The sequence below is a fragment of the Corylus avellana genome, chromosome 9 (assembly GCF_965113065.1).
Source record: "Corylus avellana chromosome 9, dhCorAvel1.hap1.2, whole genome shotgun sequence".
In the NCBI taxonomy this organism is placed as follows: Eukaryota; Viridiplantae; Streptophyta; class Magnoliopsida; order Fagales; family Betulaceae; genus Corylus; species Corylus avellana.
This window is the reverse complement of record NC_142498.1, coordinates 21,905,989-21,922,196: the sequence shown is the minus strand read 5'-3', so window position 1 is coordinate 21,922,196 and position 16,208 is coordinate 21,905,989. Positions and strand designations below refer to the sequence as shown.

Here is a 16,208-nt window from a genome sequence, read left to right as displayed (position 1 = left end):
GTATGACATAAAGCGTTTGACATTGTGATTTAAAAAATATTTAATCTTAAATTAAGAAAAACATTGTGAGATAATATGATTATACAATTTAAGTATGAGTCACTCATGAATCATGAATTCATGATGAATTTAGGACTTAGAGTTTGAGGATTACCATTAGATTAATGAAGTAACTAATGTGTTTCTCATAATTTATACATTATAATCACAATTTGCGGTAAGTAAAAACTTAACAATTTGAATTTAAATTATATATCATGATATCATATAATATAAGTATATAACAATTAACAATAACATTGACCTATATAATGTTACAATCATATAAGTATATAAATGTTTACATATAACTATATAAGATACAATATATATTAAAATTGAAATATCAAATTGAACCTAAATAATACTAAATAACACAATTTTTATTCATAATTCCTAAATTTTGAATTTTTAAATTTTTGATTGAATTTAATCGTGGCCGTCTAATTGAATTGAATTTAATATCGGCTGTTGGATTTGATTAATGAAACTAGTCTCATTATCGCCTCTCACGGTATGTCTTGCCTCTCGGTGAAGCTTTCTTTAGTGTTCTTTTGTTTAGATTCATAGTCTCTCTAAAAAAAAATCTGCAATAAACTTTGTATTACTCACTTTATTCTCACAGATCATCATTTCATCGGTGACAATTTCAAGTATTTTTTTCATGAATCTAACTCATTTACTTTAAGTTTTGGGGGTTTGCTCTGTTTGTGCTGTAATTTAAAGTTTAATCTTTGAATTTAACTTTTGTACAAATAGTTATAATGGTTGGGTTTTATGCAGATTCAGAGCAAATATGGTAGTGCCAACAAAGAATCGGTAAGATTCCCAAAATTAAAAGTGAATATTTTGGTAATTGCTGATCTGGATCTCCTTGTTTTGTCTCTGGAAGATAGAATCTTTGTTCTCTGATTAGTTTCCAGTCCATGATTTATTGGTTTGATTACGGTAATTAGAATTGTTATAGACTAATACGATCGGTTTGGAGTGTTTGTCTTGGACTGGTGGATCGTTTGAAATTTGGGTTTTCCTTATTCAGTCTCAATATATTTCCAAGTATATTTTCAAGTCTGATTTAATAGGTTGCTACACTTAATCAGACAATTAGTAGTTCTAAGGAGTTCTACGGTGAGTTTCAATTTTTTCTAAATTATTTTTATTATTTTCAATTTCTTAATATCTTGTACTTAAACTAATTACTTTGCATTTTTTATGTAAGGAGGAGGAAACAGATGATTGTGAGGTGGAAATTAACCTGCCAGAAGGAAAGTAATTGTTATTGCTTAATGTTGCATTTTAGTTGATTCTGTATGAAATTGTGAAGTGGAGATTAATCTGCTTCTTTAGCATTTTAGTTCCTTGATTATGTATTGATGATTGTAAGGTGGAGATTAATTTCCTAGAGGGAACATAATTTTGTTTGCTCAATATTCTTTAGCATTTTAGACTTTAGTTGATTCTGTATGGATGATTGTGAGGTGAAACCGTGGAGATTAATCTGCCAAGGATGATTATGGTTTAGTTAATTCTGATTTCTGTTAGCATTTTAGTGTGAATTTGGTTTTTTTTTTTTTTTTTTTTTTTAAAAAAATTATGTTAAGATTTTGTATTTTTAAAAAATCTAATGCACTTAAATTGCAAAAAAAAGTCGAGCTTGAGTTTGGGGCTCGAGTAGCTCGTCCAAAATAGACGAGCTCGAGCTCGAATAGAATTCCAACCCTATCAAGCAAAGCTCGAACAACGTTCCAAGTCTTGAGTCGATCCCAAACAGTCAAAACTCGCTCAAGTTCCGTTTGTTTACACTCCCTACGTAGCAACATCGGAAAAGGACTGACGATTGCACTGTAAATTTTCCTCTTATCCATTGGCGTAAATAGGGGTGAAATATGTTTTGTTTGATTCTCCATTAAAAGCTGAAAAGTCCTTGGTAATGAATAAACCTTCCTAAAATTAAAAGAGTTAGAGCGTACGTGTCAGCCTGTCAGGCTACTAAGGAAAGAGAAAACCATCTCTGAATTTCTCCGCAAAAAAGTGATTGTGAAAACAAAGTTTTGGTTTCTTGTACCATTTGCAGCCTGACATTTCTGGAGGGTGTACGATAAGTCAATACTCTTTCTCCTCTCTGACATGCACTTGAGCACTTGGGCTTTCTCGCTCTGATAGTATCTCAAAGACTCAAACGTTGTTTATATGCGACAGAAAATAATTAAGTTGTTTTTAAAACCTTTAAAGAATGGTTGGGCCGGTAAATGTTTGGATAAATTTTAGTCAAAAGATTTCCTTTTTTTTTAAAAAAAATAAAAATTAATTACTCACTTTTTAAAAAGCTTATGAATTGTTTAAGCATTGCTTAGCAAATTCTTAGCCATTTTAACTAGCTGGATGCAGTGTTCTTTTTGCTAGATATTATGTTTTAAATGGGTTTTTTATTAGATAAAATTAAGCTTTATACACAATTTATTGAGTAGAGCGAGATTGAGGATACCATCACTAGGAAGCATTACCACAATCGTACTTGTGGGTTTGATAGTCTACTATTTTGATAGAGCAATGTTGTAATCAATTTTTTTTTTTTTCACTTTGTTGATGTAGAATTGTTGATCAGTTATTGATTTTTTATTTTTTATTTTAAATGGTGTACCAAATTTTTTATTAAGAAATGAGTATCAAACTGATGCGAAACTTATTCATTCGTACCTACAACATTTATTTTGATTAATTATTTTGAGCCTCTTTGATGAATAAGTGCGCACCATTTTATTTTCCATGGTATCTCTTGGTAAAGATTTGGTTGTACTCCTAACTTTTTTTATTTTATTAATAAAAACTGATCATTTTATTAATAATAATAACTGATCTAAGGCTAATTGACAGTCACATAAATCAAGTAGGATAAAAAATTCTCATTTTGATTATCATGATTCACGAGTGTTGGGTGGAGTTCAATTCAATCATTAAGCAACAATAAGTGTGGCCTAACCACATTTTAAGAATCTCACTGTTAACATTGAGCTTGGGCGCAAAACCAGGCGAGCTGTTCGCCAAAGCTTTAGGCTACGAACCATAACAGGCGAATCTCCTCTAATTAAAACAGAACCCAAGCCCAAAGGGAGCCCTTCCAGAAATTCTCAAAGGCCTGGGCCTAACCCAGGCCTATGAGGTGGTTTGGAAATAGTTTTCAACCAGCAAAAGACGCGCCTCCGTTAGAACCTCACTCGCTGCGTCATTGCCCCAAGCGCAAAGGAACGGACTAACGTGTTACCCATCTCTTTTTGAAGTCCTCGTTTGCCTCCGCTAACTAGTATTTTTTCGATGTCCGACTTTACGTCGGACCGCATCTCAAAGTCAAAGCTTTTAGTGGATTGTTTAGGGAGCAAAGTAGCGTTCTTGGCAACTTTGAATGATGGGAGATGATAATACCTTCTCGCCTCACTTCCATTACGTGCTCTCTCATACAGTCATCACTACCCTCTGATTCTTTACAGACTCTTCAGCCAGAGAAAAATCCACAATGCTCTTTTCCCTCGATTCTTGTCTCCGACATGTACAAATCAAGAACCACTTGTTTCCGCTCTAATTTTTGCTGTAAAGTCTTGCTCTTCCGTTTCCTACTGCCGTGCAATTCATGCCCGCGTGGTGAAATCTGTAAATTACAGTGATGGTTTTATTGGTGATCAATTGGTGTCTTTGTACATCAAATATGGCTGTGCAGAAGATGCGCAGATGTTGTTTGATGAAATTCCTAATAAGGATGTTGTCTCCTGGAATTCGTTAATTTCCGGGTTTTTGAACAGAGGGTTTATTGGTAAGTGCCTTAGTGCATTTTTCACAATGAAGTTTGAGATTGGAATAAAACCTAACGAGGTTACATTGTTATCTATAGTCTCAGCCTGTAGTGATATGGGAGCTCTAGATGTACTGATGTAGGCTGTAGGCAAGTACATTCATGGGTATGCACTGAAAATGGGGATGTTGTTGGAAACTAAGGTTGTTAATTCTCTTGTTAATATGTATGGGAAGTCTGGGAATTTAGATTCGGCTTGTCGAATATTTGAGGCAATATCCATTAAGAGTATTGTTTCCTGGAATTCAATGATCGTGATTTACACCCAGAATGGGTTTGCAGAGGAAGGTATGAGTATGAGTTGTTCTAATTTGATGAGAATGGCTGGAGTTAAGCCTGATGAAGGTACTATGGTTGCTTTGCTTCGGGCTTGTGAAGATTTAGGTGTAGGAAAACTAGCAGAGGGCATTCATGGTGTAATTTTCAGATGTTGTCTTAATGCAAATGAAAGAATTGCAACTGCACTTTTGAATCTGTATGCGGAGTTGGGGAGATTAAATGCATCACGCAAAGTTTTTGGAGAGATGATTCATCCAGACAGAGTAGCTTCGACAGCCATGCTTGCAGGCTATGCTGTCCACGGGTTTGGAAGAAAAGCAATGGAGCTCTTTGAATACACGGTTAAGGAAGGTTTAGAGCCTGATCATGTCACCTTCACGCATTTGTTAAATGCTTGTAGCCATTCAGGGTTTGAAGTGCATGGAATTGAACCCCAGTTGGATCATTACTCATGCATGGTTGATCTTCTAGGCCACTCTGGTCTTCTGAATGATGCTTATGAGCTGATTATAAACATGCCAATGGATCCTAATTCTGGTGTGTAGGGGGTCCTCCTTAGTGCTTGTCGGGTTTATGGTAACATTGAGCTTGGGAAAGAAGTTGCAGAGCGACTGATTGCTTTAGACCCATTAGACCCCCGAAACTATATCATGCTTTGGAATATATTCTGTGCTGCTGGTCTATGGAGAGATGCTTCAAAGGTGAGGGCTTTAATGAAGGATAGGATTCTCATCAGAAACGCCGGTTGCAGTTTTATTGAACATGGAAACAAAATCCATAGATTTGTAGTTGGTGATCGATCTCACCCTCTATCGGAGAAGATATATGTAAAATTGGAAGAACTGATTGGAAAGATTCGGAAGGCCGGATTTGTGTCTATAACTGAATTTGTTCTACATGATGTTGAAGAGGAAGTTAAAGAGGATATGATCAACAAGCACAGTGAGAAGCTAGCCATTGCCTTTGGCCTTTTGGTGACTAATGCAGGCATGCCGTTAATCATAACAAAGAATCTTAGAATATGTGGCGACTGTCACAGCACCGCAAAGTTCATATCACTGGTTGAGAAGCGTGCCATCATAATACGAGATTCAAAGCGATTTCACCACTTTGACAATGGATTGTGCTCTTGTGGTGATTATTGGTGAAACTTTGCATCAATCAAAATGATGATTTACAAATTACAGCATGATTATCGCAGATCGAGCACTTGAATGTAAGAAACCCCTATCTCTTCTTTACATTACAAGTTTCTAGTAGTTTGTATGAAACATTGGTTTAATTGAAAATTTTATGGGACATTACTAATCGCGTGATAGTTCGAAGCGGTATGCATACTTTTCCCGGTATTACAAGGTCTGCAATCCATGCTAAATGCTTGGACTGATAAATACTATTTCATCCCAAGCCCACTCCTCCTAAATCATTTAGCATTCTGAAGCTCATCCCAACCCAAAGATTTGAGGATGGTTGAGAAAGGGGCTCAAGCCCAAACAGTGTGAGTGCATCTTTTAGGAGGGAGAACTAGGGGCTGAGGGGCCATGCCCCCTCCAGTTTTAAAATTTTCAGTTAATATGTATATATTAATGTATGTTTTAGCCTCTCTCGATAAGAAATCCTAATTCCATAATTTTTTCCCATTCTTTCTTTTGGACGAAAAATTATTTGAATCCGAACATTGAGCAAAGGACCTCTTTCATTTTGTTTCCTGGTAATTGAATGGGTCATGTTCATTGTGGAATAAAATTAAAGCCATCTTATCGTTTACTTACTTCATTGAAAACTTGAACCTCCACCGGTGGCGATGTGCATTTATTATATTTTGTTTTATGAACATTATTTTCCAATGGTGGCCCAACTCTAGCCCCATCGTTGACGTAGCCTCCGAGAGCGGGCCCTGTTACTATGATTGGTTTGTTTCTAAAGAAAAGCTTCTTTACAAACCATGGTCCACTAGCGGACCAATCAATATGATTGCTGTGTAATTTCTCAAATATAATTGCTAGTTGGACCAGCATTCACCCCACATTTCCCCTTTATTTTGTAGCCCTTGTAGTTGTTGTAAGAGCCTATTTGATATTGCATTTGAAAAATAAAGTTTTTAAGTTAAAAATAGTTTTTGGGCAAAAACTTCATTTTTTAAGCTTTTGCCAAAAGTGTTTTTTGGTTAGGAGAAACTTCTCTTGCCCCCCTAAACTTTCGCGCGTTTTGCAGGCACCCCCCATTGTTCAAAAACTCTTACTTTGATGTATCAAATTTTTATTTTCTTTCACTTTGCCCATTCCGTCAGGATTTTGCAGTAGAATCAAACGGTCAAATGAGTAAAAGTCCTTTATACCCCTATTTTTTTTTTAAATTCCAAATTTATCCTTATTTATAAATAAAAAATTATTATATTAAAAAAAAAAAGTGAACTCCGTTGCCGGGGGTCACTTCGGAGGGTCACAAGACCCACCAGGGGTCACTTTTGTGACCCGTCAGTGGGTCAATTATGACCTAACAGAGGGTCACCAGTGACCCACCGGGTGACTAGTTACCCACCAGCGGGTCACTTGTGAACCCCAGTGGGTCGGCATAATACCCGTCTTCTTCTTCTTCTTTTTTTTTTTTTTTTTTTTTTTTTTTTTTTTTAATTTTATTTTATTTTATTAATATAATAATAATAATATGACCCATGGGTCACAATATAGGTGGGTTAGATCTACCGATAAACCCACGAGTCAAGAGTTTTTTAAAAAAAATATTTTTTAATAAAAAATAAGGATATTTTAGTAATTTAACACCAGTCCGTTGGGATTTCACAGAAAATCCTAATGGAATGGGCAAAGTGAACGAAACTAAAAATTTGATACATAAAAGTGAGAGTTTTTGAACAATGGGGGATGTTTGCAAAAAGTGCGAAAGTTTGAGGGGATAAGTGAAGTTTTCCCTTTTGGTTATTTTTAGGCTTTTTGGATCCTTAAAGCGATTTTAATTTTTTTACCAAACGAGTACCTTTTTTTTTTTCAAACGGGCTTTTTGAGTGTTAAAAGCACTTTTAGACCCCTCAAACGCAATTCCAAACACACTCTATGAGTCTGTTTGAGATTGCGTTTAAGAAATAGAGCTTTTAAGTAAAAAAAAGCTTTAGGGCAAAAACTTCATTTTCAAGCTTTTGCCAAAAGTGCTTTTGGACCATTTTTAGGCTTTTAGACTCTTAAAAGCACGTTTAATTTTTTTACCAAACGAGTACTTTTTTCTTCAAACGGACTTTTTGAATGTTAAAAGTACTTTTAAGCTCCTCAAATGTATTTCAAACAGGCCTTAAGTCTCTTTTGACGGGGGAAAGATGATACTGCGGTGTTAAGGGTATTATAATTTTTTTAATAAATTAATATGTATGAATTAATGAATTAAATCCGTTTGTCAAATTTTGTGAGATAAAAATATGATCTAAACCTTTAATCATAGAAATTTTCTATGAAAATAGAATACTTAGTCAACTCAAGTTTGGTCAGATCGATGGTTCCCAATCTGACCATATACGATGGTTGACACGGTGTAATTTATTGGTGCGGTGACTCTCCCTTCCAATCAGCTCCATTCTTGACAGTTGACATTGTGGAATTTAGATCAAAGACGATGAGGGGCTTTGGTCGGACAGATACACGTAATTATCAGATAAATCGCACGGCTTAACTCTCAATGCATATTAATTAAAGATTTAGATCAAAGAAGTGTCCGAGCCACCCTAAACACAGTAAATTTCCCTCTTGCCCACCGAGTAATAGGTTGAGTAATAGGGTTGATATATCTTTTCTGTAAATTTCCCTCTTATCCGTTGAGTAATTGGCTTGATATATCTTTTGTTTGATTCTCAAGAGAAATCTGATACGCCTGGGACAGACATCAATTACAAATCTGTTTTCTTTCTTAGTACCAAGAGATAAATAAATAAATAAATAAATAGGGAGATCTGTAGCCATTTGTTTTCCGGTAAAAGAGAAGTTTATACTATTGTCTTTTCTTTTGAGGAATAATCTCGTGTAATTCTAAAATTTGGTTCTTTGGGTTCTAAGTGAAAGTTAATGTTCAATGGGTTAATTTTCTTTACCCTTTTAACTTGTGTCAGCCAGAATGAAGAGAAAAGAAATTTCAAACGCAATTTTAAATTTTTTTTTTATGAGTTTATAATGACCTGTTTATTTGTGTTAATAAAAGAATTTGGCGTGCTAATTAAGGAGGTAGCCCAGCTAACTTAAATAAAATGCAATGAATACTTTTATATTCACTGGGCACGTACCCAATTACTTTTGCTCAAGTACAAACTTTCCCAATTGATATAAGAGATTTTATTTTTTTTTTCGTATTTACCTAATTGAAAAAAATTTAAACCAATGATATTCACTTTATGAAACATAGTTCCTAATTAATTTAACAATCGTCTTTCATTTGGTACGAGATTGCCACCCTTATCTTGATTTGGCTATCATTCTGGTCCCCGTTTTAGGTGATTGCATGGTATCATTTTGTGGGATAATAGAGTTACAATGGCATTAATTAGCCCATTATATTTACAGAAAATAGGGTTGCTACGGGGTGTACGTGGCAGAGGATAATTTATTGCATCCACTCCCATGTCCCATTCTCTTAAAAAGTAAATAATTGTTGCTACTTGGGCTAATGGTTAATTAATGCTTATAAGATATCCAAACGTGACTTATAGACAAGTAAAATTCCACGTCTATCCTGCCATTGACTCATTCCTTGACGTTTTAAAATAAATATAAAACATAAAATATTTTAGTTTTTATGACTAGTAAATACACCTAGATTTTTGTACAATTTCGTGCTGGATCCACTTTTTTCTTGTCTAGAGCAGTAAATGAGTTAAGAGATGGTAGATATACATATATCTATATATATATAGATACACAAGTCCCTGACTGAACAGCCAGACAAATTGTGAAAGTTGAAAGCAAGAGAAGAAGACTTCGTGAAAGTATGCCTCCTCCTTCTTCTTCTTCTTCCATATTTCTGTTCAGTCTCGTATTAGTTTTTCTTTTCTGCAACGCCAAGGCTTTCATAAAGATACCCCCAAATGAAACTGTCCCAGCAGTTATAGCATTTGGAGATTCCATAGCTGTTACGGGAAACAGCAACCATCTAAAAACTGTTGTTAACTGCAATTTCCCTCCCTATGGGAAGGATTTTCAAGGTGAAGTTCCAACTGCTTGGTTCCGCAATGGAAAGGTCACCTCAGACTTGATAGGTAGCTCTCTCTATACCCTCCCTCCCTCGCTCACCCTCTCTCTCACAGTCTCGCTCCGGCGAGGTATCCAGCTGACAGCTGTTAGCCGTTTGTTAACAGAGTTAGTTTAATTAACTTTTCTAGTTAAATTCTGTTTGATATTGTTAGAAGGTGGCCAACAGCAACCATCTAAAAACTGTTGTTAACTGCAATTTCCCTCCCTATGGGAAGGATTTTCAAGGTGAAGTTCCAACTGCTTGGTTCCGCAATGGAAAGGTCACCTCAGACTTGATAGGTAGCTCTCTCTATACCCTCCCTCCCTCGCTCACCCTCTCTCTCACAGTCTCGCTCCGGTGAGGTATCCAGCTGACAGCTGTTAGCCGTTTGTTAACAGAGTTAGTTTAATTAACTTTTATAGTTAAATTCTGTTTCTTATTCGAGTTTGTTGATATTGTTAGAAGGTGGCCGAGTATATAAGTTCATTCTTTCTTCATTAATTAACTTTTATAGTTAAATTCTGTTTCTTATTCGAGTTTGCTGATATTGTTAGAAGGTGGCCGAGTATACAAGTTCATTCTTTCTTCATTCTTTCTTCATTCTTTCTTCATTCTTTCTTCATTATTTCTCTCATTCACTCGCTTCTAAAATGTCGCTGGTGAAGTTTTGGGCGTACACATGGCTCATAACTGTTGTTATGAGCCTCTCATCAGTCGCTTTACTTGGTTCTCAACTACTCAGTGACGACGAGAACCTGCTCATAGGCTTTCAGATAGGCCTCATCATTCTAGGAATGTTATCTGGCCCCATCCACTTCGCGGTCGTGAAGCCGATCATTGATGGGTTGTTACGGATGGAAGCAAATTTTCCGAGGTGGGCTAAACTGCTCTGTAAGATTTGCCGTGCTATTCTTTTCCATATTGCATGCGAAAAGTTCTCCGTCAATATCTTTGTCTTCATTGTCTTGTGTTCGTTTTCCTCGACGGCAATTTGCTACGTCAAGCTTACTCAAAGGAATGATTCCTTTGATGAGATTGGTATATGTGAGGAGATCCTTGGTGGTATTGTGAGGATTTGTATTTCTTTGGCGTGTAACCATGAGGTGGAGCTCCTGGCTTACGCATTGGTTCCATTTTCTCTTGCCATCATGTCACTGGTATGTTAATTTTTCCCTATTATTTGTTTTTTTTAAGATATACTCTTTTTGCGTGGGCTAATTTTTTAATCTTTTATGCTAGCTCCTTCAAGAAACCTTCTGCCCAAACTTTGAAGTCGACTTGTTCATAAGTCCTTTTATGGATTGGGTTCGTAGGCGACGAGAGGAGTCTGGTGTCCGTGATATGGAGGGTGGGCGTGACTTGGAGCGTCGGCGGGAGCTGGAACGCGAGCGCGAGCGGGAGCTGGAACTGGAACGCGAGCGCGAACTCTAGCGTGAGCTCGAGCGGGAGCGTGAGAGCGAGGGCTAGTGGAAGCTGACAAGAAGGATGTACCAGACTGACCCCCATTATTGAAGAGATTTTTGTTTTTGTTTTTGTTTTCTCAAACTTTTGATTGAACATCTACATATTTCGTTACTTTTTTCATTTCGGAGTAGTGCCGGTTTAATTCATTTTTTAAGAGAAAAGGACTGCTTGACATTGATTAGGGGTGTTGATGCCCACTAACTGATAACTACTATAACCGTTAACACTTAGTGAAGGGAAGGGGGAGGATGACAACCAACCAGTAAAGCAAAATTATTCGGTTTAAAGCCCATTCCTTGTCAAAGTCTAGTGTGCCTTCGGACCCAACAACCCATAAAAGCTCCCGAAAATTAAATATGTGATCCTTCTAGCTGGCATCCCCCACGTATCTCGACTATCATTACTGTTTTTTTCCACTTTAAAAGCATCCACGGTCTCTTTCATCTTCCTTCGGAAACCCTAATCATATTTTACCCTTCGAATCCGACTTGTTTACTGCAGTGCTCAATCACTTTTTATTCCTCTCTTCCAATTTTTTTTTATATTATTATTATATTAATTAAATCTGATACAGTTTGAGTAAAATAAGCTCATTTTTCACCACACAATTACAGCTGGCGCTAAACTGTGCTTCATTTCCCGAGGCATTCGTTCCGCATTTTAAGTGGCCACTGGCCACGTACATCATACCCAGCGTCTTTTGTTTTTTGGTAACAGTACCAGCGTCCTTTGGACTTCTGTATTTATCTACCATTTTATCTCATCAACTAACCTTATTTACTACTTTTTAAAAAAAATTATTAGCAACTAATTTTTTTATTAACAAATTTTTATGCAACATGACTTTTTAAAACTTATTTTATTTAATTTAGCTAATTATATTTTAAAAGTTTTTGGAAATCTTATTGTGCAAAGTTTTCAAAAAAGGAAAAAAAGGGTAAGAGAAACAATAAAAATTAAATTGACAAAAAAAAAAAAACAACAATAAAAATAAAATTGTTTTCTTAAAAAGTGTTGCTACATTTATTCTTTTTGTTTTTTTGCTCTTCCAATCAAATATCTATTTTGCAATTTTTTTTTTTGCTAATTCAATGTAAGAGTTTTTACAAATTTGATTAACATTTTAGATAAAAGTAGTTTTTTTATCTTTTATTGTAAATGCTCTTAATAAGTACAAGGGTTAGAGCATTCCCAATGGAGGAGCCATATTTTTTATGCAAAATGGCTCCTTATAACTCACTTTTATTTAGTTTAGATAAGACATTTTTAAATGTCTCTACATCTGATTAGCTATATTTCTATCAATTCTATTAAAATATTATTAAAAGTAAGAAAAAGTTTTGGGAAGAAGAGAACATGTGAGAGGAAAAATGAAAAAAAAAAATTGGAAAAAATAAAACATGCAGAGAAAAAGTAGGAAAATATTTGAGAAAAAGAGAAAACAGGTAAGAGAAACAATGAAAAATAAAATAGCTCCATTGAAAAGTGCTGCTACATTTAGTTTTTTCTTTTAGCTCTTCCAATCAAATATTTATTTTACATTTTTTTTGGCTAATCCAATGTAGGAAGTTTTTTAAACATTTGAAAAGTTATTTTAGATAAAAGTAACATTTGGCTCTTCCATTGAGAATGCTCTTAAATACTAAATTAGTCCATGGGGTTTCACAACTTTATTTTTTTCCTCCTGGGGTTTCATTTTTATCACAGGAGGTCCCTGTGGTTTTGATAATAGACCAAGTTTGTCCTCTGTCAGTTGACCGTTAATTGACTTAACGGAATTTCACGTGGACCAATCACATGTTGACATGTGGCATCTACTTAATTTTTTTTTTTTTAAAAAAAATATTTTCTAAAAAAAAAAAAAAAAAAAGATTGGGGGTGGCCAGGCCACTGCCATCTGGTCGGATGGGGATGGCCAAGCCACCCCCTGGGCACTAAGGAGCCACCCCCCTGGGTACTGGGGGTGGTTTTCGGCCACCTCCATGGAGCCTTGGGGTTGGCCAAAGCCACCCCCAATGGTGGTTGGGGGTGGTTTCGGCCTTCCCCTAGGCTTCATGGGGGTGGCTGAGCCACCCCCAGTACCCACTGGGGGTGGTTTCGGCCACCCCCTTGGTGCCCAGAGGGTGGCTTGGTCACCCCCATTCGGCCAGATGGTTGTGGCCATGGCCAAAGGGGGTGGCCGAGCCACCCCTAAATGGCCAAGGGGGTGGTTTGGCAACCCCCAATCTTTTTTTTTTTTTTTTTTTAGAAAATAATTTTTTTTTTTTTTTTAAAAAAAAAATTAAGTAGGTGCCACATGTCAACATGTGATTGGTCCACTTGGAATTTCGCTAAGTCAACTAACGGTCAACTGACGGAAGACTAATTTTGTCTATTATCAAAACCACAGGGACCTCCTGTGATAAAAATAAAACCCCAAGGAAAAAAAAATAAAGTTGAGAAACCCCAAGGGGGTCTGGAATATTTAACCCTAAGTACAAATCTGATTAACATTTTAATGTTGCTCTTAATAGGCTCTAAATGACGTGTCAATAGTTGCACGCATTATGAACCATAAAAACTCGCTCTCTTGTGAGCTCTCTCTTTTTCTCCTTTTGGTGAGACTTTTCTAAAAGACTTTGTCTTTCTTTTTCGACCTGTTTTCAAAGGTTTCGTTCCTATCTTCTACTACTTTGCCGGCTCTGTTTACTTGGGTTTCTTATTATGGCTGGCAATCCAATTTCACAAGATGCGCTTCAATTGCTTATTGAGGAAACAACAGCCCTTGGATGGGATAATTCGGAACAACTTGAAGTTATTGAAGAAGCTCCTCCGAATCAAGAAGCGCTTGCTATACCGGGTACGTTGCTCACGTTGAAGCCAAATCATTCTCAATTGGTTAGGTCTACTCTAGTCTCTAGCTTCAACTTGGAGTTTTGCTGCACCTTAGGCTGTGGAAGTTATGACTCCAAATCTATTTCTCTTTGCTATTCCACAAATGATTCACATGGAACGTATTCTCGAGTAAGGGCCATGAAATATAAGAGGTTCTCTTCTTCTACTTTATCCTTGGTCCCTTGTTTTAGCCATTAATGAAATTGTGCTCTCTTTTTGTCCTTTTTGGGTGCAAGTTTATGGTCTTCCTAGCAAAATATGACCACTTGTAATGCTATTATGATTGGTAAGGCTCTTGGCTCTTTACTGGAGGTCAAAAATTGTTCCACTTTGGGTCTTATTTGTAGGCAGCATTTAGGGATTAAGGTTGATCTCAATACTACTCAACCTCTGATACCAGGCTTTCATATTCCTCGTTCTGAAAAAGCATCATTATGGGTTAGTTTTAAATATGAAAGGCCAACTGATTATTGCACTCTTTGTGGTCTTATTGAGGAGATCAATCTGTGAATATTGCTTTGAAGTTTGCATCTACATCCTTTTATAGGAGTATCTTACAAGTTATTTAGTAATGAGATTATTACATAATTACGAGAATATAACTTAATAATGAAAATTTTGTAATATCTTATTGTATAATATTTTTTTAAAATAATATAGAGGATACAAAATATGATAATAACGTTGAAAATATTATGAGGATCCTATAATTTAGATCAATATAAAGTGCACTTTATGAGACAAAAAATAATAATAATAATAATAATAATAATAAGTATAGCCGCCTAAGGATACATGAACTTGGGTCCAAGGCCCATGATCCGAAGGCCCCGTCGTAGTTTTCATTATTTTATTTTACTTCCGACGGCTTTATGGACCAGGTACCAACTTTGGCATTGTCGCTCCAACTCCAAGAGACCCTTCCACTCTAAGTTTTTTTTTATATATATATATATGAGAGCTGCTACGCGTCCCGAATATTTTCCCGAATGTTTTTTCCGGACTGACGTGGAACGTACGTGGCTGATGCCACGTTGTCTCGAGTCCCAATTGCATCATTTTATTTTTTTCTTCTGTCTTTTTCCTCTGCAGCACACTCATTTCAAAATGAAAGAAAAAAAAAAAAAAAAAAAAGCCAAAGCCAAAGCCAAAGCCATCTCTCTCCTCTGTCGGCAGATGTTCCATTGTTCCCCACCCTCTCTCCCTCTCCCTTTCTCCCTCTTGCTCTTTCCCCCTCTCGACCTCTATCAGAAACACGCTCTCTCTCCCTCTGCCTTTCTAAATCAAAACTCACAAGAAACCCTCTCCTCTCCCTCTCCCGCTCTCCATCCCTCGCTCACCCTCTCTCCCACTACGGCCAACAGCCACCTCCGCCGCTTACCGTATCTCTCACTCCGGTGCAAGGGTTCCGGCCACGGCGAAGAAGAACGGGCCTTGCTCTTCCTCCGTCACTCCTGTCTCTCTCTCACACCGGCGAAAGCATTCCGGCCACTGTCCAAGAATGGATTTTGGTCAAATCCCTCCTTTCAACACACCTCCGCCGCTGACCGACGACCCGAGGCGTACCACCACCGACGAGCCAGGCCACCAATACCACCAAAATTCCCACCGACAGAATGGGTATGAGAATTTTCTCTGTTCTTTTCATTTTTTGATTTTGATTCCAACTGGGAGAAGATTTATGTTTTTCCATTTACTGTTTGGCTATTGTTTGCTCCGTTGGGCTTTTGGATTTGTGGTAGTTTTACATGTGCAGCTGCTTTGTTTGATGATTTGCTTGTTTATTTTTTGCTTTTGGGTTTCTCGTTTTTTTTTCTACAGATGGTGGTTTGGGTTTGTTAGTTTTTTTTCTACAGCTTTTCCTGTTCTGAGAAATTCTGGGCAGTTTTTCCTGTTTTTGGAATCCAAACCAAATGGGGTTCTGGGTGTTACAGGTTGTGGCAGTTTTCTTTTGAATGTTGATTGTTTTGTGAGATTTATCTGTGTAGAGTGGGTTGTTGTTTGGACGACAAAGAATACTTGAAAACACAAATGGGATGCTTGATTTTAATTAGTTTTCTGTTTGTGTATTCTAATTAATTGTATCTGTAATGTTATTGGGCATACATTTTTCAAAAAATTACCAATCTTGATATTTTTTTCTTGGTATAATCTGTCAGGACCTATTGTAACTTGTGAAGTAGGATCAATGATGAAGCTCTTTCATTTTGGCTCTCCAATTGGTTGAATAAATGCTTGTGTGAAAAGAAAGCTTGAAGTAATGGATAAAGTTGGAGTATGTCCGATTAAAAAGCTGGTTTTGCAGTAGTCTACTGTACTTGGGAGGTTGCAGTCGTTGAGGGATTGAAGACCTTGAAGTTTTGAGGGATTGAAGACCATATTCATATTTTGATCATTGTTGTTGTAAAGATGGTTAAAAAGTCTGTCATATACAATGAAACTACTAATATTTGTCTATTTGTTTATAGTGTCATCCAAAAAA

At 36.5% G+C, this 16,208-nt stretch overlaps 1 protein-coding gene, 1 non-coding gene and 1 pseudogene across 2 annotated transcripts; 2 read left to right on the top strand and 1 right to left on the bottom strand.

The window, feature by feature from the left end:
* Positions 1 to 3,139: 3,139 nt before the first annotated feature.
* On the bottom strand, positions 3,140 to 3,284 carry LOC132191192 (U4 spliceosomal RNA). Its single transcript, XR_009441221.2, has one exon. It is a non-coding gene; the product is annotated as a U4 spliceosomal RNA (small nuclear RNA).
* LOC132191065 (pentatricopeptide repeat-containing protein At5g40410, mitochondrial pseudogene) lies at positions 3,230 to 5,457 on the top strand (annotated as a pseudogene).
* Positions 4,813 to 5,310, top strand: LOC148583923 (pentatricopeptide repeat-containing protein At5g40410, mitochondrial-like). Its single transcript, XM_088510822.1, has one exon. The coding sequence runs from the start codon at positions 4,813 to 4,815 to the stop codon at positions 5,308 to 5,310; it is 498 nt and encodes a 165-aa protein (XP_088366948.1).
* Positions 5,458 to 16,208: the final 10,751 nt, after the last annotated feature.

What these genes read in the sequence shown, in the direction of transcription:
- LOC148583923 (XM_088510822.1), top strand. Translation starts at nt 4,813, where the DNA reads ATGCTTTGGAATATATTCTGTGCTGCTGGTCTATGGAGAGATGCTTCA.